The 23391-nt window shown below is 49.9% G+C and overlaps 1 protein-coding gene and 1 long non-coding RNA gene across 4 annotated transcripts; one reads left to right on the forward strand and one right to left on the reverse strand.

Moving 5' to 3' along the window:
- Nucleotides 1–4038: 4038 nt before the first annotated feature.
- Nucleotides 4039–9097, reverse strand: LOC117030364 (uncharacterized). Of its 2 annotated transcripts, none has more exons than XR_004424377.1 (3): nucleotides 8963–9097; nucleotides 5173–5289; nucleotides 4039–4171 (listed from the first exon to the last, which is right to left on the reverse strand). It is a non-coding gene; the product is annotated as an uncharacterized LOC117030364 (long non-coding RNA). The 2 variants fall into 2 exon arrangements; XR_004424376.1 differs by lacking the exons at nucleotides 4039–4171; nucleotides 5173–5289 and adding exons at nucleotides 5401–5494; nucleotides 8370–8454 and having other exon boundaries at nucleotides 8963–9093.
- FADS1 (fatty acid desaturase 1) lies at nucleotides 8959–22542 on the forward strand. 2 transcript variants are annotated; one of them, XM_033120393.1, is made up of 13 exons: nucleotides 8959–9094; nucleotides 9379–9576; nucleotides 11563–11673; nucleotides 12237–12434; nucleotides 13167–13268; nucleotides 13371–13499; nucleotides 16816–16876; nucleotides 18722–18798; nucleotides 19723–19820; nucleotides 20027–20123; nucleotides 20367–20446; nucleotides 20532–20657; nucleotides 20997–22542. In XM_033120393.1, exons 2-13 carry the CDS (start codon nucleotides 9385–9387, stop codon nucleotides 21046–21048), a joined length of 1323 nt encoding a protein of 440 aa, XP_032976284.1. In that variant the 5' UTR covers nucleotides 8959–9094; nucleotides 9379–9384; the 3' UTR covers nucleotides 21049–22542. The 2 variants fall into 2 exon arrangements, with proteins under 2 accessions (XP_032976284.1, XP_032976283.1); XM_033120392.1 differs by lacking the exon at nucleotides 8959–9094 and having other exon boundaries at nucleotides 9145–9576.
- The last annotated feature ends 849 nt before the right edge of the window (nucleotides 22543–23391 follow it).

A 23391-nucleotide genomic window follows, 5' to 3' on the forward strand; every position in this document is an offset into this window, starting at 1 on the left:
ATTTTGTTACATGTATTATTTGTCTTCCAACTCCGTTATTATTTTTCCAGTTGTCATAATTTTAATTTTTCTAGAGCTGCTAGTACTTTGAATCTTTATTAACCATGAGGAGAGTAACAGATCTTAGTAATCTCAGCTTTCAGCAGACCCATGAAGGTGTCCCACGAGAGAACGAGACTGGCCTCAGAGAAACTAGACCAGCCCCAAAAGAGTGAGTCACTTTAGAACTTTATTGTCGCCTCATTTTTAACCCTTAATCTCTCAGAAACGATGGTTAGCTGGTGGGAGAGAAAAAGGGAAGGCGAGAGGAGAAGGAGAGGACTTAATTGTGACTCAATGTGAAGTTTTGATTCTTATCCAGGCCGGGATACACTAATCTCTAAAGGGAGACGTTGACCTTCATATCCCAGGAATGGAGAGCCATTGAGAGTTGGCTTTAAGTAAGCTTGTGACAAATCCGGGCTTTGAATCATATCACTGTATATGAATACAATTCTGTATGCAGTCAGCTAGATTGGAAACATGGGGATAAATAAAGATATTTCAAATGTACAAATCTTCAAAACTTTTATCTCCTGTGAGTTTTTTCTCAGAAGGTGGCAGAGGATATGCTCCTCCCAAAAGAATATTGTCATCCAGAGTAAGATGGATGCAAGGAGTGGACATCTGAGGAGGAGAGCCTGCAGAGACAGCAATTATGCCTGTCCAGGGAAAGCATTAGAAGCCTCAAAGGTAACGTCAAGAGACCCTGCAGAAGTCAATCCTTTGTACTTGGTTAACTCGGTTTGGGAGTCTCATCCAGAGTTTCTAAAAAATTACTGATATCTTCATCAAAGCGAAACCCAGGGGGCATACGAAACAGGGAGCTGCTCCAGACATAAATTGACTTTGAGATGTCAACACTCTGGGAGAGTGTGTCCAGGGGGGACCAAAACACAGGCCCTCCTGCCACTTACACCTAACTTCCTGCTGCCTCTCAGAGAGCTACAGACTGTGGAGTCTTTTGGTGTGTGTTTGGTAAAATATACACAACATAAATTCAGCATTTCAACCTTACTTAAGTGTACAATTACTTGCATTGAGTACATTCACACTCTTTTACTATCCATTTCCAGATACCATCCCAAACGAAGACTCTACCCATTAAACAATCACTCGTTAACCTGTCCTCCAGCGCCAGTGTTTGGAGTCTTGCATATCTCACCCCCCACTCTGTGAGCATCTCATGTAGGAAAATGTCCTGTATGAGACCCTAGATTTATTCATTTTATAACAGTGAAACGAATGAATGACCTTTAATTGCCAGGCCTGAAGGCGATAGAAGAGGCCAGGGAAAGGTCTCCAGGTGACCACGTTGGTGATGCTGGGGGTTCTCTGACGGGCATAAACAGCCTTGTTCCCCTGTCCACTTCAGTGGTGGCCTCCACAGTCACTGCACCCTTAGGAGGTGGAGGTGAGGAAATGGAGACTGCATGGGTTCTACCCACAGAGATACCCATATATTTGTTCTGGAGTGAGACCTGGGAAGCAATTGCCTTTGAAATCATCCCAGTTGATTTTAACACAGAGCCAGGGTTTTGGAGCAGTGGGTGGGACATTCTTCATCCCCACATGCAATGGTGGGAACAGTCTTTCACCTTTCGGGGGACTAGTAAGGACAAAGGGAAACAGAACCTGTAAACCTTCCAGGATAATGTCTACCCATAGGGGTGCTCAATGGATGGAAACTCTTAAATATTTTAGAAATAATAATAATAATTGATAAAATTTTTTCTTCCGTGGTATTTATTCAATATGTTCTCAAAACAACACTGTGATATGAATATTATGTCACAGAAATTTAGTGATAACAGAGGGATGACTGTCCATGTGCATGTGTGTGTGTCCGTGTGCAGGTCTGTGCATGTCTCTGGGTGTGTCTCTGTGTGTAAAAGTGTGTATCTGTGTGTCTGCCATTGCGTGTAAAATATATGTCTGTGTATAAAGGTTTATTTTAGGGTGTGAGAATCGGGGATTGTTTCACAAAAGACGAGACATGAAAGGGACCTTACAGATGAGGTTCTCAGCTGTCCTGTGCAGGGAAGGTTACAGAGGCAAAGGGAACACCACATGTCCTGGTACACTGGTGTGACCCACATATCACACGAGTGAGTGGCAGTTAGACACCTATGGCTGAGCACAGAATCCTGGGTGAGCAGGGAGAAGACATCGGAGGGATGTCAGGGACGGGTAGTGCCCGGCCTTGTGTGTGACACCAATGGTGGGCCTGGTCCTCCCAGCGATTCCAGTCTGGGTCTCTCAGGGGGTTGCGAGAGCTCCTTGTGTGCACCATGCACAGTATGCAAACTGAACATGCAATGTGTTTCACAAAATAGGGACCAACTCCAGTGCACATGTTTCCTGATGTGATTAAGAATACACATCTGTTGTAAAAGAATTGGAGACAACTGATAATAGTAGATAACTGTTATCTTCTATTTTCTCAATCACAGTTTGAATAAATATCCCTATTATAATTGGAGAATGGGCTTAGGAGTAAGTCCTCGTGCTTGACACATTCAGAAACACATGACGTCTAGTATTTCAGGGTTACAGGCGTCAGATCCGATTCACATTTGTTTCAGGAGGGTCACCGTGATGTCCATGAGTAGGGTGTGCTGCAGGAAGGGTATCAAGACCCCAGGAGACCACTTGGGAGACTTTAGCACCCACCAGGCAGGACTAGGAATGGACCGTGAGGATGGCTGTGTGGGGGGAAAGGACAGGAGCCGCGTGGGGCTCTGGAAGTGGACGGGGCAGCACGTAGCCGACTCTTAGATGTCAGGAGGGAGATGCATTGCAATAGGGTCATAATAGTCCCCCAAAAGTTATCCACATCTGAAACCTGGAACTTGTGATTCATCCTCCAAGGCAAAGGAGGACTTTGCAGAGGTGATAAAGTTACAGATTTTGAGTTAGGGAGATATTCCTGAATTTTCTGGTGTCCTCCAAATGCCATCTCATATATTTTAAACAAATGAGGCACAGGGAGACGTTCACACACAGAAAGGGGAATGCAATGTCACCTCATGGGGCACTGATTATAGTGATGTGGGCACAAGACAAGGAATGTCACCAGCCTTCCAAGCTGGAAGCGCCATGGACAGATTTTCATCCTGACTTTCCAGAGCCAGCGCTGCCCTCCTGACTGTGTGTTCGGCAGACTCTTACGGATTTTAGCCTTTTATCCTCCCCACGTTGAGAAAATAAGGTAAGCCACCAAGTGTGTGTGGTGTGTTACAGCCGACCCTGGAAATGAGTCCGGGGGCCTCTGATGTATCCAAGTTTTCTTGAGTCACCTCCATTAGCCTGGGTGGGGGCCATGGTGGAGGCAATGGTGGGGGGCAGACACTGTGTGGATTTTACGTGTTCCCTCAGAAATGAGTGCGGACTGCTTGTGTGGCGTTGTCCAGACGGCAGCTGGAAGCTTGTTTGTGCATCTTTAGGGACAAGAGGGGTAAAGCAGTGGCCGCGCGGTGCAGGCAGTGAAGACCAATGTGAGCGAGCAGAGCGTCATGAGCTCGCTGGAGGCGGAACCCTGATTTCACTACAAACTGAGAAGGGGACAGAAAACAAGTGATACGGGACCATCCTAGGACTGAAGCACAGTGAAGGGGTGAGGACCAGGTAGGTTGTTTGTGGTTATGATGAGGATGGAATAGCAGTGACGCTGCTGGCTGGAACCACGTGACTGACCAGACAGTGAGGCCGCGGGTATCCCTCAGGTGAGGCCCAGGAGCAGGAGCGTTGTGGTTGCTTTCTACCCTTAACCGTCCTTTTCACTCATGGCCCTGCGACTGGGAAATCTGTAAAGTAATGCAGGATGGTCCTGAGCAAATATTGCCTCTTGTGATCCGTGCTCCTCAGGCCAACATGGGTACCCGGACGCTGGGTCCTGAAATGTTCTACTGACAACACCCAATGGCCACGTCATGATGAAACAACCCCATCCAGACCAGAGACTATTGGCTGATAAAAAGACACGCAGAGAAGTGCAGGGTGAGTGATTTATTGAAGCAAGATGTTGAAACCTTTACATTTTCTGGGAAAATCAGGTCATCATGGAACATCAGAGGTCCTTGTGTGTAAGATTCTTTTCAATCTAGGAGTTACATGTGGATGCTACATTTTTCTGAAATAGAAGAAGAGAGAACGAGTAGGTCAGTCATGCTGCTCCCTGACATGACACGTTAACACTGGCTGTTGCTCAAAACCAGGATGTGGAAGAAATATTTCAACCAGCGAAGGCATTGGAGGGCCCCAGGCAGGACAGCAGTGCTAGTGGTGAACTCAGATGACCTGGTCCACTTACAACAAACCATGCTGGTCAGGAAAGAGCCATGTCCACAGCCCGGCAAGGGGACCCTGAGGGACCCAAGAGAAGGACTCAGGATTCTAATGGACGGAGGAGCGGGGTGAAGAGCAGCCCAGGATTTGCTTTCTCTGTGCCGCAGGTCCCAGGACTGTACTTTTTCACTCCGAGATGGACATGGATTTGAGAGACCAGGACAGGGGTGGGAGGGGCCTGGGAAGTTCTGCTTTTCCAGCCTGGACGTGTGGGAATTCAACATGATGGCACATGTACTTCTCCGCTGTGAGCACCCACCTATCATGGAAATTTGCATAAACCTGACTGAATTCCAGCAACAGTTGGGGTGAAGGCCTTTAAATATGTGATTTCTTCATAAAGACATGATTTAAGTATTTCAGCTTCACATGAGGCTGCAGGAGACATAACAGGGAGCGGCTCTACCCACTGGCCGTGAGAGGTCCTCACGTATAAACCAATATCTATGGTTTTTTAAAAAAGTCATCACTGCACTATTCTACAAGCATAAACTTCTAAACAAATGTCCAACAATAGGGAAAAGGTCAAATATACTAGGGTATATGTATATGATGACTTGCTACAGTGAGGTAAACAATCTTCTCAGTTGTATGTATTCTAAGCTGAGCCGTTTTGTTTTGTTTAAATAAAGATCCTTTTCCTGTAAAGTTTCATTAAAAGACCGGCAAAAAGCTGACATCGGTGCCTGGGGCACTGCCAGCCAATTCCTGGGGAATCTGACAGTCTGGGGCCCATTTGCTCAGGCCTGCCTTCTCCTCGCATTTTACAGAGGCAGCTCTAAGGACCTGGGAGAAGACGGTGCCCCAGAAAAGCTAGAACAGAAAACTGACCCTGGCAACTTCTCTTTGAGCCAGGGTGGCTTTGTATCAAACACATTCATGGAACCCAGTGTTTCAGAACTCCTGCAGAGAGGAAATAAAAGGTTTAAGTGAGTCCTGGGGTGAATTCCAGCCTAGACCCCCAGCTCTTTTAATCTCAGTCACCTTGTCTATGAAACAGGGGGTTTCACATAGCCGTCTGCAAGGTGTCTAATAGTCCACACAGTGACCAGACTGCATTAAGGAAATCCCACGGGTCCATCTTCCATGAGCGCCTCTCCCCCACCTCCTGTGTCGTTAGAAAGTGGTCAAGTGAAAAAATTCTGTTTCTAGTTCTCCCCTTGCCTCTCACACAAGTGGGATCTTAGGGTCCTTTTCTCTCTAGTTTAAGCACTGTATGTCATAAATTATTTTGTAATATGTTACTTGACATTAACCTGGAGAGCTGTTATAGGTGATTTTTCTTAAAACAAAGACTGACTAAGTTAACTCTATTTGAGCGGCTATGTGCCAAACATTGTGTCCACTTGGTCCGGATAAATTACCTAATTTCACAGAAGGCCAGATACTACAAAAATGGCTTTGATCTTTAATGGCTGAGGGAAGGCTGCACAGGGGCTGAGCACAACCAATATTGTTTCTGACACTTGCTGACTAAAAGAGCCAGTCCTTTGTCTGACTATTATGTTCCTTTGTCTAAGCAGATCAAAATCTGAACTCACATCTCAGGTTATTCCAATAGTCATTAGCAGTTATGTTATGCGTAAATATGGTCTGATTGAAATTGGCATTAGGGTCTCAAGCTGATTTCTCTTTGTTCCCTTCGTAAATCTAGCCACAACAATTGAGCGTATTCACAAGTCTCAACCTGGAATTAAGCATGTAATTCATTTCCTGGATAAGGCAAGTTAGGATCAACAGGGGCCACGAGGCAAACGGTTTGTCCAATTGCCCCCCCTGTCCCCACCCCCTAAGCACGGAAATGATTTGTTTACAATCTGCTTCACCATTTTCGTAGGACAGGGACATGAGAGGGCAACGGGACATTTGTCTACTGGCCTATATGCTTGCTAAACTTGTATTTTTTTCAGGTTGAAACCGTGTTAGTTCAACAAATTTATTGATTCCACACAGAACCCCAAACTAGGGCACTCCAGCTGTGTATCACGTAGAACTAAACAGAATCTAAACAAGTTAGGGAGGCCATCAAAACACATGACACTGGCATAAGAACACTTGCAAAGCAAAGAAATGTCACACAAACTGCTTAAATGTTGCGAATCAGAAACAGGAGAAATTTGCCACTGTCCTACTGACCTATAATCAGTTTTGTTTGTCTTCCTTAGTGAACTTAAGCTAAGCATGATCCATATGGTACTAGATTTCGTATTTGTAGCGCTTGTAGAAATAACTGACAAAGAGCAGACACTCCACAAATGTTGAATGAAACACTTATGGTTTTAGGTAGTAGGTGGGGTTAATCAAAGAATCATCCTACAAGTGGCATGTTTTTAAAAACTAAACTTTATCATTGTAAAAGTAATACTGTATGTGTTCATTATATACAGTTTGGAAAGTATTAAAGTATAAATTACCTTGCTCCACTCATCCAGAAATAATCACTATTATTTCCTTCCAGTTTTTTCCTACAGTGTGATGATCTCGGCTATTAACATTTCATCACATTATTTTTAATGTCTGCATAATATTCCATTGATGCGCAGATTGTTGCGTTTTTTGCTATTATAATATTGCTTCAATGAATATTTTCTGTTTCTAAATATTTTTCCAAAAGGATTTCCTTAGACTATCTCCCAAAACATGGAATTATTGGGGACATTTTAAGTTTCTAAATAAAGTTGCCAAACTATTTTTCCAGAAAAGTTAACCAATTTACATTCTCATTAGAAGTATAAGTGAGCTTCTATCCCGCAGCATCTTCATTATAGGAATAATGGTGTAAGCAAGGTCTTTTTTTCCTTTAATGAGATTAAGCAACTTTACAGAAAAGTAAATTTTAAGAATGTTAAACCATGAAAGGTTCTCATCATGGCAGACTTTCTTCTGTTATTTAATACCCATGGGTTTCTTACATAATTATAATCACCAAGTCCATACTACTTTGGGGGTCTACTTTTTTTCACTGCAAAGTATTTCCTACCTAACAATGTAGTTCACTTCCTGGTCACTTTTAATCACTCTGTAATTCCTTACTGTGCTAATATAGCCCAGTGAGCCTGACAATTTTCTTATTGTCAGGACTTATAGTCATTTCCAGTTTTTGCTATTAACTTTGCTATAAGCATCTTTGCACAGTCTACCACCCCCCAATTTCCCAAGAATGAAATTACTTGATTGAAGAATACAGATCATTTTATAACTCTTGTTACACACTGTCGAGTTGCTAGGCAAGGTTTTTTTTTAATGGAAAATTGGCTGTACAGAGGGATAGCTGCATGGACCATCCTTCCTGAGCAAGGTGCAGCAGCCTGCCATCCTAACTGGAAGCCAGGTCGCCTGACCTTCCCCACGCGGACTTGCGAAGTCTTTTCCCCATTCTGAACCTCAACCTTCTTACCTATAAAATGAGGGGTTTGAATTGAATGGATTAAGGTCTTTTTCTACCAGAAATCTAGCCATATTTCTCCCAATCCCTTCTGTATCACCCTGACTCAGGCTATATATATATATAGCTCAGTGCAAATATAGTCTGTTAAGCTCTGCTTCCTTTCCCTGGTCCGTAGAGTCCCATCAAAGTGCCCAAATACTAGTATAATCAGAGGGGACACAGTAGAGCCAAGGAGTTCAGAGCACAGGCCAGTTCCAATCAACCCTGCCACTTACTAGCTCTGTGACAAAATACTTAACCTCTCAGTGGCTCAGTTTCTCCATCTGTGAGGTTAACACTAGTTTCTACACTAGGGTTGCTATGAGAATTAAATGAGTTAATGTTTGCACAACACTACGAACAATTGCCTAGCACGCAGTTAAGTGCTTTATAAAGTGTTGAAAAAATAAAATTTAGCACGTAAACTTTGGGTCTCTTCATACTGCAACAGCTCCTTTATTCGGGCCTCAGCCTCTGGGCGCTTTCTCACTCCTTCCTGAAGCCTATAAGTCAGAATCCCAAATCTCTCTATTTAAAGGCTTTTTACGGCTCCTACCTAGGTGCCTCCAGAGTGGAGTAGCTGCCTCAGCTTGAAGACCCAGGCTCTTCACACAGGAGCTCCTACAAGCCTGGGCCGCTTCCTTTTATTTAAGGATCCCAGTTAATTTGGAAACAGAACAAAAATAAAACCAACAAAAAAGGCAAACAGGGTTACAAAAATTGAGGGGCATTTTTAACGTTTTACTTAGCAAAGTAGAGCATTAACACCCCCGCACACACACACAACACACCACACACACACACACACACACTCACACCCGGTAAACCACAATCATGCTGTTCACAAGGTAATTGCCAAGAATTCTCGGTGTTACGTGCGGCCACACAACAGGTGGAGCAGCGTGCCGAGGAGGTTTATCAGCTGCATCCCTGAAGGGTCAGCGTCTGGACACTGGCGAGGGTTTTCACAGCCGAAAGCTGGGACAGCCTCACCCACTGGGTCAGCCTCAACCCGGGGACAACCTCGGCCGCAGGAACAGCCCTCTCCACCCGCCTTGCTCTACCGGCGATCCCGCCAGCCGGCCCGCCTCCCTCGCCGCCCCGCCCCCGCCTGAGCCAACTCCTCCCCCAGAGCCCGGGGCCGCTCACGCATTCGGGGCCGCAGCCCGCCGCGAGTCCGGCCGTGCACGCCGGAACCTCCACGGGAACCGTTATCCCACGCGCGGTGCCCGCCGGGAGAGAAAGCCGCGACTAGGGAAGTGGGATCCAGCAGCGACACTGGTAAGGAGTCCGAGGGGGCGCCATCCGCGCCAGCCCCAGGCCTGCTACGTCCGGCTCGCACCAGTAGGCGGGGGCTCGTTCCGCGCCACGCGATTCGACCAATGCGAGCGCGCGAGGCGGGGCGGTCGGACCCGCGGGTGCTGAAAATCTGGCTCGTGGGCGGCGGGTTCCCGGCGCGCGCCAGCGGACCGGCTCCGGGAGCACGCGAGGCCCGCGCGCGCTATCCGCAGGCCCCGAGCGCGCGCCTGACAGCCCTTTCCCCTGCGGGCGCGCGGCGTCGCCAGGTCTCAATGGCCCCCGAGACCCCGGCCCAGGGTCCGACCCCACGCTACTACACCTGGGATGAGGTGGCGCAACGCTCCGGGCGCGACAAAGAGCGGTGGCTGGTGATCGAGCGGAAGGTGTACAACATCAGCGAGTTCAGCCGCCGGCACCCCGGGGGCTCCCGGGTCATCAGCCACTACGCGGGACAGGATGCCACGGTGAGCACTGCCTGACCCGGGCACGGCAGGAGGCGGGGCCGGACGGCCGGGGTCCGAGGCTTAGTACGCGAGACAGGAAGTTTGGCTCCCACAGCCGAACACCAACTGTAATAATTCAGGAGAAAGCCGAGAGGCGCCCGAGCATACCTGTTGACCAGTGACTGGGTGTGCTGTGGACACGGGATGCAAGGGCAGGAGAGGCTGTGAAAACTAGAGTCTGGGCAGTGGAGATGGAGGCCAGCAACGTGCACACCAAACAAAGAGCCATACGGTCGGTGGGTGCGTTCCTTCTGTGGCCGCGAGTTTGCGGTCTCCAGGCGTGGGCAGGCCCAGAGCAGGGCTGGAGGGAGGAGAGCGAGGATGCAGGGCACCAGGACGGCAGGTGCTGCCGCAGCCGAGGGAGGAGGGGTGGGTGGCTAGGAGGGGAGCGCAGCCGCGTCCGGACAGAGCATGCTGGGCTACCCTCGTGAGCGTGGGAGTGAATCACTGTCTGGCAAAGGGCTGAGGCGGGAAGCCACCTGGTCCCCACTGCCTTGGGAACCTCTGCACAGTGAAGGCGGGAGGGGACCGCTCGGCCAGAGAGGACCAGCGGCTGCTCGTGCATAGGCATTCATGAGAGTGACGTGCTGAAGGTGGGTGGCCTGCATCAACATACACTTGGCGAGGTCCCCGGAACGACCCACGAATCCTGTGGGGAGATCACTCAGCCCTAGGCCAGCGGGGTGTCCAGCTATTGGCCGCAGCAGACATCTAGCTGTTTGCATTCCCGGTTGTAGGACCGGTGCGGGGTCGCAAGCCTACTTCCTCGGGCCTCACTGCTGGGTCAGGGCGTGCCCCAGCCCGGGTCCTGCTGCTCCCCTTTCTAAACCACCGGTTCTCGGAGATAAGGCACCTGGCGCCTCCCTGCTGGGTTGGAGGTCTGGGGGGGGAGGGTGGTCACTGTTTGGGACCCAAAGGTTGTAGCGTTCTCTTCGCCATGTCCCGTACCTCAACATCCTTCCCCCAACCTCCGTCCTCCGATGTGACCCTCTTCTGCTGTCCCCACCCTCCGTCCTTGCCATCCCGGACGAGGGTAAGGGTTCCCGTTATGTCACAGCGGAGCACAGGGGCATGAGGGTGAGGGCCCGCCTTTCCCTCTGACGCGGCCAGCCCTGCGCTTGTCACCCGAGTGACCGCTGGGGAGCCCAGACGGCGGCGGGGACTGGCGCATGCGTAGACGGAGCAGGCAGTAACAGCAAGAAACCAAGGTTTCTTGCAGTGTGATTTGGGGCCGGGGCCTGCCGCGGCGGGGACGGCGATTGGTCCGGCTGTGTGGTGCCACCGGCCGCCGGCTCCGCCCCGGCTCCCGCCTCGCCTGCAGCTTCCCCGTAGGTCCTGGGGCCTCCTGACCCACAGACGTGAATCTCATCACCAAGGACCCCACCTCACATAACCAAAATTAGGGGCGCCAGGGAACGGGGTGGTCAAAGTGCTAGGCGAAATATGGAAGCCTACCAAGAACAGGGGCTGAGGGAAGGGAGAGAACTGGAAAAGTTCTCCAGTTCGGATATGGGGAATCTTCCTCATCAAATTTTTATGGAGAACGCTGGCTCAAAGAGACGCTTGTTAAAAGTCCCACAGAAGAAAAGTGTCATAGCTCTACCCATCCGTCTGGTTCTCACCAGTACACCTAAATTCATGTGTAAAAACTGTTCCTAGAAACTACAGAGGAAAGGCCAGCCCAGGGAGGTCTTTTTGTGGTTCCCCCCACCCTATTTGTCGGTGTGGTGCCATTCTTACTGGACCACAGATGCTGTGTGATCCTGAGCTGTGGACACCCAGAAAAGGTCTGAGCACCCTCAAAAGACAGCTGGCTGGATGAAGGTAGTCTCTGAACTTGGGTACAAACCTTGCTGGGTCAGGAGGATGGCCTTTGGTGGGAACCCTCTAGGAGTCCGGGGGCTGGGGTAGATTTCTCACTGTTCTGCCTTCTCCCCATCCTTGCAGGATCCCTTTGTGGCATTCCACATCAACAAGGGCCTTGTGAAGAAGTACATGAACTCGCTCCTGATTGGAGAACTGTCTCCGGAGCAGCCCAGCTTTGAGCCCACTAAGAATGTGAGACTGTTTGCTGTTTGGAGATCCTTCCTGTGGTTGTTGAGGGGCAGGGGGTAAAAGGAAGTCCTACACAGGGTCACAAGTGACCGCAGTTAGTATTCTTGGAAATCTTGAGGTCCCTGCTTCTTCTGCATAGTCATTGGGTCACAGGCCCAAGGGAGTGGATCTTTGGGAACCATGGTTCTCACAAGGCCACCACCACTACCATCGTCATCATCGAGACCCATCTTGAGCACTTGCTCTGTGCCTGCCAAGCATAACCTCATAAATTCACATTTACAGACGAGAATACTGAGGCTCAGAGAGGTTTCGCAATGCGGTTGGTCAATGGCAGAACTGGGACTTGAATCAAGTCTAACTTCCAAAGGCCATGGGCTCTTAGGCAGGATCCACAGCACCTCCTCCTGTCATCCTTCCTCGGCATTGTGGTGTTTTTACCGAGGACTGTGGACTTCCCGCAGCTACCTCAGTGGGACATCCTTAAGCCTAAAAGGACCCTTGTCACCAGCAGTGTGGGGTTGCAGCTGGGATGAGTAACAGTTGCTCCCTCTCCACTTTCTCAGAAAGAGCTGACCGATGATTTCCGAGAGCTGCGGGCCACAGTGGAATGGATGGGGCTCATGAAGGCCAACCATGGCTTCTTCCTGCTGTACCTGCTACACATCCTGCTGCTGGACGTTGCTGCCTGGCTCACTCTTTGGGTTTTTGGGACATCCTTCGTGCCCTTCGTCATTTGTGCAGTGCTGCTCAGCACAGTTCAGGTGAGAGCCTTTGGCTTGTCAAGAGCACAGCCATGCTCAGCATCCCTAGAGAAAGTTCTTTGTACCCACAGGAGGCTAAGGCACTCTGCCCTCTGAGCAGCAGAGCTGAGGACGTGGGGGAGTGTCAGTGCGGAAGGAGAACACATTCCGTTGTCTGTGGGTTTCATCTGCTCATTAGCCACTTGCGCACCTTCATTTCTCTCACTGCCTGTCCAGCTGCTTCTTCCGGGGTTCCCTTCTTCCTGTGGAATTTCTCCTCTGAATCTTCGCAGTTAGGTTCTGCCACAGCCCAAGTGTGCCAAGAACCAAGATTCCTCAGCGTTTCTCAGTAACACTCGGCTTCTTCCTCATCACAAAACTGCCTTCCATGCCGAAAATGTGTGGGCCCTGATACTGGGCTGTCCACACCCATTGGCCGAGCCTTCTGCTTGCCCCTGAGTTTGTCCTTCTCTGTAGGGTGGATGTTCAGTCCATCATAAGTCTCGTATCTCCAGAGCTGGGGAAACCGAACAAGAGGGAAGGGACAGTGATTTGCCCCAACTCTCATGTGAGTTAGTGGCACAGCCAGAGTTAGGACCCAGGCTTCCTGACTCCTTTCCTGATGTGCTCAGTTAGGATACTGCAGCCATCACAGGCCTAGGTGGGTGAGGGAGAAGCTGAATGAGTGGCTGGGGTCAGTGAGAGGGACACTGGGCTGGTGGGCTGCTCTCAGCGTTCACGTTTCTTGCCCAGGCCCAGGCCGGCTGGCTGCAGCATGACTTTGGGCACCTGTCTGTCTTCAGCACCTCTTCATGGAACCACCTGCTACATCATTTCGTGATTGGCCACCTGAAGGTCAGTGGGATAGGGAAGGGTTCTCAGAAACTCGGGTCAACAATGGACTGTCTGGGAGGAAGGGGGACATGGCTTTCACACTCACGTCCTGCTTTTCTGTAGGGGGCCCCTGCCAGTTGGTGGAACCACATGCACTTCCAGCACCATGCCAAGCCCAACTGCTTCCGCAAAGACCCAGACCTCAATATGCACCCCTTCTTCTTTGCTTTGGGGAAGATCCTTTCTGTGGAGGTGAGCAGGTCTTGGAGAATGGAAACCCGCCAGCAAAGAGCGTTTTTGGGGGAAATGCTCACAAATGCTGTCATTGTGGGGAAGACATTGGGGGCTGACTCCCCAGCTGTTTGGAAGTTGTGGCAGTAAATGGGGTGCCCAGGACAGAACTGCCTGTCCTCCCTAGTGAGTCCAAGGCAGCAAAATAGTGATTGTGTGAAGGTACTACGTGCTGCTGAGGATCCAAGGAGGACCAGGAGATTACTGTGCAAAGCCCTGCTCATCCTTGGAGGTGATGGATGGCCCTCCTTGGGTACTTTGTTGACACTCCTACCCCAGGCAGTTGTCCCCTTGCCCCACATTTTGTATTCCTCTCTCTTACACTTTGATGTCCTACTGTGTTACAGTCTTCCCCACCAAGGGCTGGACTGTCTTACTCTTCTTTGATGCCCAGTGTCTGGAACATTCATTCCCCAAGTAATTCTTCCCACCCACCTGATCCGTCTCACTTCCAGGGTGGTCAGTGTTGGGTTTGAGTTGTCATCTGAGGTTGTGAGCAAAAATCGTAATGCAGCTAGCTGCTAAAGGAAGGATGCCTGAGGGAGAGCTAGTGAGCTTTTAGTGCGCATAATGCAATAAAAGGCTTTGAATGGCTAGCAGAGTTCTTTGAAAAGTTAATGTAAAACCCTTTGTCCCAAGGCTCTAGGCTGCAATCAGAGTTCTGCCAGGTTCCCCTCCACCATTTTATGACATTTCAGCCTGCCAAGAATTAAACTGTCATTAAATACAGTTCAGTTCCCGGCAGGAGTTCAAGGTGGCCTAGCCTCCCCTCCCCTCTGGCCATGAGAAGAACTCTGTGGAAAGGCTTTGGCAGCACTGGCTGTCCTGGCACCAGGAGCCCCTAGCTTGAAGCTTGTGTCTCACCCGTCTATAATGTCCTAATTTGCCCACCTCCTAAATGGGCTCACTGGGTTTCCCACATGGCCAGCATTGCTACGGTCAACAGTGTGGATGAGGGACCAGCCCTGGCTTCCTGGCTCCGGCGGCTGCTTTGCGGGGTGTGGGGTTTATTTATCAGGCGGAACGTGGGGCTCTTGGTAGCACTTTTGTTGTCACTGTAGAGGGTTAAAAAAAAACAGGACTCTATAAGTGGAAGAGAAGCTTCTCACACCACTGCCTTTATTGCCTCTTGGCACGGGTTGTCAGGAAATTCCTATCTGTAGATACTAAAAATAGAGAATGATCTGGAACCAAAATGGCCTTTTTTCTTTTTTTGGCTTTGTTATGAGGTTGAAGGTAGGCTGCCTGTTAGTATGTGTGTAAATGCCTAGGCAACCGGCTGCTTGGTGCTTGGTTCACTCTATGCAGACCGTTTTAACTGGCATTGGTCCCTGGGCTGATCAGTGGCATCCACCTCGGTGCCTCTGGAGGACAAGAGATGCAGGGGACACTTGACCCTAAATATAACCCCCTGGCTTCCGACAGTCAAATAACAGTGGGGCGGTTATTAGGATCATGATGGCACGTGATTGCCCTTCAAGGAGGCAGCAGTGGACAGGGCTCCCTTCCAAACGTTTCCAAAGTAAGAGGCCAGTATCTGCCCACCCAGCCAGCAAACACGACAGCGCTCCTCTTCTGGTTTCTCCCTCTGTTAACGTTGCGTGGGGTGAGATGACGTTCCCCACATCAGCAAGCCTTGTTCACACTGCCTCTGGAAATACCCCCAATTCACTGACTTCTCCAGCTCTACTGCTTCCCCTCCCCAGGTCGGGGCCACCCGGGGTCTATAGTTTATTGCTCCAGCTTCCTCATTGGTCTGCCTGCACTGTACCTGCCCCCTATAGTTCCTTCTTCCCACTGCCAGCCAGAGTCTTTTAACGCACAAAGCAGATCTTGCCACACCCACTGAAAGCCCTCTAACGGCTTCCCATCACCACTGGAATAAAATCCAAACTCTTCACCATGGCCCTAATTAATTACAAGGACTCTCGAAGGTCTGACATGATTTGGCCATCCCTAGTTTTCTGGTCTTCTCAACCATTCTCCCCTGTTGCTCACTGGTCCCCAATCACACTGACCTCATTTCTGTGCCTTGAATATCCCAAGCCTTTGTACTGGCTGTTCCCTCTGCTTTAAACGCTCTTCCCCTGAATCTTTACGTTGCTAGTCCCTTCTCATCATTCAGTCTTCACGTTAGATGTCAACAGCTCAGGGAAGCCATATCTGACCACCCTCGCCAAAACGCTGCCTCCCTCACTTTCTGTCATATTTTCCTGTTTTTAATCTGTAACTACCTTGAGTCCTGTTTACAGATTTATCACCAGCTTCCTCTCCTCAGATTATAAATTCCATCAGGGTAAGAATTTCTTATTGTTTACCTCTATATCCTCAGCACCTCGGACAGTGCCAGGCACATAGTAGGTGCTCAATAAATACCTGTTGAAAGAAACAGTTAATACAGAAAGAATGCCTCTTTTAGCAGAATTATCTTGCAGGGAATGACCTTTCAAAACAGTGGGTAGATGCATGAAAGAATGAGCAGGCTTTTTGCTCTAGGTAGGTTTCCTCCTGTGCCCTGTGGTTCTCTGGTCACCAGAACTAATTTGGGCAAGAGGAGCAGAGAGAGCCATCAGGTGAGACGGCAGAGCTTTGCTGTGGTTTCTGTGTGCTCATACTAGGCTGACTGGTTGACCTGGTGGCCCCAGCTTGTCTCTTCAGCAGCTAGGCTTACAAAATAACCAGCACCCACTGGGAAAAGCCAGAATCTTCAGATTGCCAAGTTGTTCTTAGTATCCTGTTTAAAATATTTGCCAAACTTTGCTTAGCTTTCAAGGAGTTTTATAAAGCTCATGTTAAAAGACCAAAAGTTAAGAGACCAAAAGATTTTAATGGGGAAGATCGGGGGCTAGATATAGAGGGAATACTGACCTGTGTAGGGGTAAAAATGGTTGTCCATGTAGACTGGTGTCAAAAAAGTATCAGATGGGAAAAAGGAGGGGGAGAAGGTGGAGGGGCCCGGACCAGTTATAAGGAAGGATTTTGGATAAACGTGAGGAGTCCTGAGGACTTGAAGACATCACCGTGTACGTGCCTCATGTGGGCATGGGCCATTGAGCTGCGTGCCGTGATGTGGCACGCTTAGCAGATCGAAGCCTGGGCTTCATGTGCCAGGTGCTGGAGTTAAGGCTGGGCCTGCTGGTGCCTTCCAGTAACATCAACAAGCTGATGGTCCCTAGAATAGGCCGGAACTCCTGAGCAGGGAACAGCCAAGGGCAGAGGAGGATGGGAATGGATGACCGGTCTGTGGGTGCTGATTTTTGTTTGCTTTTCTTCACAGCTTGGGAAACAGAAGAAAAAGTACATGCCATACAACCACCAGCACAAATACTTCTTCTTGAGTGAGTGTCCCCATCCAACACAGGGGGACTCCCTTGGGATTGGGGCTGAAGGGAATGAGGAGGAAATGACTCTGAGGGATTATGGTATTTTATGTAAAGGCGGGAGGAAGTACTCCACTCCCAACAGGTTACTCCCTGCATGGGAGCAGTCTACCATTTCAACTAAGCAAAGTCAACAGTTAGGTTCATGTTTGGTCAAAGGTCATTTGTATTGGAAACAAACTAGTTCCTCCAGTCCCATCCTGGCTTCCATAAGAGAGCTGAGTGGTAGTGCAGGGCCATCCCAGTGAAGACTTAAGCCTCACCTTAAAACTCACCATCAAACAGAGACCTGGGTCAAGGTGACCCAGTGGGGTACAGGCCAATCCCCAGGGAGACAGAGGTAGATACATAGCTATGGGAGGATTGGACCAAGAGGGATGGTAGGAGCTGTTGGAAAAAGGAGAAAACATTTCTGTAGTTGTCTTAAGCTCTTTCTGAAGACTGCTGTATGTTCCCTGCTTTAAAAATCTGTTCCATAATGCTTAAAATTTGAAGTTTTAAAACTCCTTTAAAAATTCACGGGCCGGCCCGGTGGCTCAGGCTATTAGAGCTCCGTGCTCCTAACGCCGAAGGCTGCCGGTTCGATTCCCACATGGGCCAGTGGGCTCTCAACCACAAGGTTGCCGGTTCAATTCCTCGAGTCCCACAAGGGATGGTGGGCTGCGCCCCCTGCAACTAACAATGACAACTGGACCTGGAGCTGAGCTGCACCCTCCACAGCTAAGACTGAAAGGACAACAACTTGACTTGGGAAAAAGTCCTGGAAGTACACACTGTTCCCAATAAAGTCCTGTTCCCCTTCCCCAGTAAAACCTTTAAAAAAAAAAAAAAAAAACTCCTTTAAAAAAATTCAAAATTTTAAAGGAAAGGAGGGGATGATTCCATTGATCCCATTGTAGTTCAAAGGAATTTATCCTAACTGCCTTTTACCAACCATCCCTGCAGTAGAAAAGGTGATGGGGTAGAGGCTGGAACAGAAACGTCCAGAAGAATGTTAGAGTGCACGTCACCTCAGGCTAGAGGAGCCATGGGTCGGCATTATAATGTGGGGGTTATAGGTAGCATCAGGGCCATGCAGGGAAGGGGTACAGAAAAGGAAAGGAATAGCACATAGGACAGGATCCACTTCCTCAATTCCCAGTGTTAAGAGAAGCCACTCAGCCCCTTCCCACAGGTGACCTCTGGGGCTTCGGGTTGGATGGCACAAGCTCATTTTCCTAGTCCTAGGAAGTAAGCTTTCAGCCCATGAAGGATCAGCAGGGTCCCCGCGCCACTCCCCCCTACATCCACACACACACACACACACACACACACACACACACACACAGTCACACACTCCTACTCCTGCTCCTGCCCCTTTACGTGGGTGGGGTGGTGGAGCAGCCAGGATCACAGGACAGATGCTGCAAGGACAGGTGTAAGATTCAGTAGGAAGGCCCCGGGCAGGGGCAGGGCTGTTGCCAGGGCAACTCGAGGAGTATTAGCAGTGCCCTTTTAAAGGCATGGGAGCAGAGCAAGTTTCATTTCGCGGAACTTGAATTTCCCCAGCTGCCCTCTTCCACTGGAAAAGAATGCCACTCCCACCCCTCCCCCTCCTATTCTTGGGAGATCTTGCCTTCTTCAGACTTGCATTCATGCCAACCTTTAGTGCCTGCCAGTTGCAATGGATTAAGGAGTGCCAAGGCAGCTGGACGGGCAGGAGGAGATGGCAGAGATGCTGGAGGCCATCCCTCCAGCACTAACCAACCCTTTAGTAACCATCATGCTATTCTCACCTCCTTCCTGTCTCCGTTTCCTCCCCAGTTGGGCCCCCAGCCTTGCTGCCTCTCTACTTCCAGTGGTATATTTTCTATTTTGTTATCCGGCGAAAGAAGTGGGTGGTGAGTATCCATGGCCCAAGAGGCCCACATCCTTTGTCTCCATTACCCTGAGGGAGGGGAAAGGGGTTCGCCAGGGGAAACCCCACTGATTTACTCCAGGCCTAATTTAGAGCAGAGTAGTAGAACCAGGTAGAGACCTGCCTTATCTGTAGGTGGGATGATCTGAGCTCAGCAGACACCCTGACGCCCCATGCCCTATTTCATTCGGCAGCATCTCCTGAGGTTCTTGTGCCGGGCATAAAGCCAGGGCCAGGTTGGGGAATGTGGAAGAGTAAGGGATGGCACCTGCTCTCAGGAAACTTCTGATGAAGCAGGGTGTAGTTGACACCAGAGAAGAGGTACAGGCCGAAGGTTCTGGATTCCAAAAGGGGCCTACTACATCCGGCTGATGAGAGGCGTCAGAAAAGTCTTTGTGAAGTCACTTTTCTAGCTGGTCTTGGAGGACAGACAGAGGTGGAGTGGAGGGAGGATGGACTCTGAGCAGAGAAGCTGGGAAGTGAGGGGTTTGTCCACTGGACATTTTGTGGACGACTCAAGTGTCAGGAGAGGAGTGTGATGCAGACGTGATTGGCAGTTTGGTCAGGGTACTTACTGGCACGCACTGAGCCATGGTGCTGGGAGATCCATCTGGCAGCACGATGGAGGGATGAAGGATTTGTATGGGTTGGGAGGGGCTGGAAGCAGGGAGAGCCTGTGAAGGAAACAGGCACGGAGGGCTGGTGGTACCACTAGGAACAGAAGGACGGAGCAGTGGCACTAGGTATTATAGGACTGGGCCACTGAGAGGGGACGCTGCCAGGAGGAGAGGTGATGTGTTCCAGTCTGGGTGTGAGAATAGCCACACCGTACAAAGAAATAGTGAAGTGACAGGAAGAGAACGAGGCAGGTGCCGTGTGTGTCAGTGTTCTCTGCTGCTCACTGCAGGACCTGGCCTGGATGATCTCCTTCTACGTCCGCGTCTTCCTCACGTATGTGCCGCTGTTGGGAGTGAAGGGCTTCCTGGGCCTTCTCTTCGTGGTCAGGTATCTGATGGGGGAGCAGGGATTGGCAAAGAAAAGGAGATGTTTGGGAGTAACCCGTCTGGCCTGGGGGCTGGGCTGGGGCTTCAGGTAGCAGAGGTGTTTCAGGTGTTGGCTAGGGGAGGTGGCCAGGCTGGAGCAGTTATGTGAGGGCGAGTGGGAACTCCAGACTCTGCTTGGACTGTTTCTGTCTGTGCCATTTCCACCAGGTTCTTGGAAAGCAACTGGTTTGTCTGGGTGACACAGATGAACCATATCCCCATGCACATAGATTACGATCAGAACATGGACTGGGTCTCCACTCAGGTAAGGGACGGTCACCTAACACAGCTAAGAGAGGGGTGGGTAGGTAGAGACCCAGGGCAGTGACAACAGAAGCCCCCAGCAGCGTGGCCTCATAGCTTGAAGTTTCCTGCCACCATGTGGAGAAGGGAGTGACCAGGCACGGTCCCACAGCCCTTCCTCTCAAACAGCATCACCTGGAGAGGCTGGACTGGCCTCTCCATCTCGTCCCCAGAGCCATGCTCTCTCCCTGACCTTTTCCTCCAGCTCCAGGCAACATGCAACGTCCACAAGTCCGCCTTCAATGACTGGTTCAGTGGACACCTCAACTTCCAGATTGAGCACCAGTGAGTGGGGAGACCCTGGGAGGCAAGGTCTGGGGGAGGTGGTGGGAGTAGAGGAACCGCTGACTTTCCCCTATTCTCCCCAAAGTCTCTTCCCCACAATGCCTCGACACAATTACCACAAAGTGGCTCCCTTGGTGCAGTCCCTGTGTGCCAAACATGGCATAGAGTACCAGTCCAAGCCTCTGCTCTCAGCCTTCGCCGACATTGTTCAGTGAGTATCTGAGCCTGGGAAGATGGTTGGCAGGGCAGGAGGAGGGCAGAGCAGTGGGGCTGGTGGTGAAGTGTGGGGCTGGAGCAATAGGAAGGTTTCCCCAATCTGGAATGGCGGTCACCAGGGCAAAAGACAGGGCACTCTGGGTGTCATGGCCTGGCCAGTGCTTTGCTCAGTGCCATGGCCCAAGCTCTTTCTCAGCAAAGGGGAGGGGAAGCATTCCCGTGAGGGGACTCAGTCCTGGAGCTGGGCCTCCACACCTCCGTAAGCTGGTGGGCGGCTGGGCTGTGGGCTCGGTTCCGCCCCGTCTCACGGGCTGCTTCCATCTTGTCCCCGCAGCTCACTGAAGGAGTCCGGGCAACTCTGGCTAGATGCCTACCTTCACCAGTAACAGCCCCCATCTGGAAGAGGAGCCTCTGGAGCCAAAGCAAAGGGGCGCTTGAGGGCAATGCCACTACAATTCTACAGTTGAGAGAGAGTGGGTCTGACGAGATAAAGACTTGGCTTAAACCCCCCTTTATCTTCTAGGTGGCTCTGACTCAAAGAGGTTGGGGGAACATGCAGGCCTCCTCGAAGGGATGGAGCTATTGGGGCAGGGATGTATTTTGTTATTTCCTCTTTCTAGTTTGTCAGATACAGATGGTTAAGGAGCAAAGAGGGAGTCAGGAGGGTGTTAGAAGAATAGGGAGGACCTACTAAGCCCAGAAATCAGGAAGAGATTTAGCACTAAAATTCCACCCCGGAAAGCGGTGAGCTCACCTTAGCGGTCCACTTCTCAGTGCCTTTCCACCCTCACCTACAAACCTGAGGTTCACAGGCTAGAGGGAGATAGAGCAGCTTAACCTTTTGAGCAAGATTTAGACAGGAAGCATTAGTGTTCAGAATTCTGAGGCCTGGAGCTCAGCTCACTGTAGGGCGGGGTGACTTACGTCTGCCTCAGGCTCCTGCAGAGGCCATTTCTCCTTTGCGAAGCACGCAGGGCAGAGGTGTTGGGACACCTGGCCCTAAAGGATCCTGCCACTACTGATTTTGGTCTCGTGTTCCATCCAAGGTACCAAGGGAGCATTAGGTTCTAGGTCTTGCCAAAAATGGCTAATGGAGAGTTATTGGCCATTAAAAATCAGTTCAGCTTTTGATGCACCTCTTCTAACCAGCACCCAAGGAACAAAACACCCTTCGGACAGGGAGCCCACTTGCTCCATAAGCAAGTGAGCAGATGGGGCAACTTAATCTTCTCCTCCCTAGAAACAAATGGGGGCTCCTCCTGGTTTCTCTTTGCTTCCCTACCTGTAATTCCAAGTTGAATACAATAGCCGTCAATGAGCACAAGTGACCGAGCTGGGAGATGCTCCATTAGTCATGAGGAAAACACGAGTTTCTTTCAGTCGTAAAGCATGTAAGGGCTGTAAGAAACTTTCTACAACCTACGTTATGTTATAGCATTACTTTTGAGCAGGAGCAGTGGGGTTAAATGTAATCATTTTAGTTTAAAACCAGAAAATGGGAAGATAAAAAACAAGTTTGTGATCATTGTTGATGTCACTGGGCTTCTTAGACTGTCAGCTCTGTGCAAGTGTCGTTCTCTGCTGGACACCAGGTAGGAATTTAGGATCCCTTGAGCATACCAGTCTAATATTGAAATGTCATTTTTTAATTTCCTGGTTTTTAAGATAAAAACAGTTTAACCCATCTCTGGAGAGCAAACACAGGAATGTACCCCAGGAGTCTCACCTTAACTCCAGGGCTTGTCATAAGCGTTCACCCCCTCTTCCCTCCCCACACCCGCGGCCTTTCAGTCCCGGTGAGGGGATTATTCACCTGTTCAGCAGCATCCACTGTACGCATATTGAGCATTTGGGACACTGGGAGGACAAAGCACAGTCCCGGGAGAACGGCAATCAGGGAGATGAGGGTCCTAGAGGCAGCACCTATGGAAAGGCTGTTTTGGTTTCTTTGGAGTTTGTCAAAACAAAACGATTTAAAAAACAGATGGGGGAGAACAGGTTGCAGAAGAGTTGAGATCTTTTCCATTTGAGAAGAACCTGGTTTAAAACAGTCTGGGTAGAAAAAGGAGAAGCAGAATTGAAGAGCTCTATTTTCATTGGGTTCCTCACTCCAGAACAGATGCTGATCCTTCCCCATCCCTCTGTTCCCTGCTACCTAAGGTTTAGGTGTGGTGTCACCAGCCTGTCAGGCCCGGCTTTGGGCCCAGGCTGCCCGATCTGAGCAAACCAAGAGAAGCTTTATTGAGCCAAGTCCAGATCCTCAAAGCAACTCAACCACTGTGGCCTTCTCTCCTTAGCCTGGACCAGTGTGGTCTCACGTGGCCAAAAAGGGACATACCAGTGACAGAAGGTTCAGACTGTTAAAGTGGTAACGTGAGTGATCTCAAATCCAATGCCAGATGAGAAAACAGGCTTAGACAGGACAACTCATCTCTAGTCAGATTGTGGCAGAACTAACATTTGAATTCACTTTCTAAAAATTCCAGCTTTTGTTACTTTCCTCTTCTACCACTTAACTGGAGGCATTTTCTTTAATTAGGCCCAATGTTAGTATCCTTTGTGTGCCAATTTTGTTACCACATTCCAATGGAATAAAGTTGAAAAATAAAGTGAATTTTGACCAAATGAAGGTGATTCACTTATAATCCAGTGCCCTTCTGCACAGTCGGCAGGACTCACTGTGTGTCTGCTGTAAGTTACCATCCACCTCCGTGGCTCTAACTTCTTTC

The sequence above is a fragment of the Rhinolophus ferrumequinum genome, chromosome 11 (genome assembly GCF_004115265.2).
Source record: "Rhinolophus ferrumequinum isolate MPI-CBG mRhiFer1 chromosome 11, mRhiFer1_v1.p, whole genome shotgun sequence".
NCBI lineage: Eukaryota > Metazoa > Chordata > Mammalia > Chiroptera > Rhinolophidae > Rhinolophus > Rhinolophus ferrumequinum.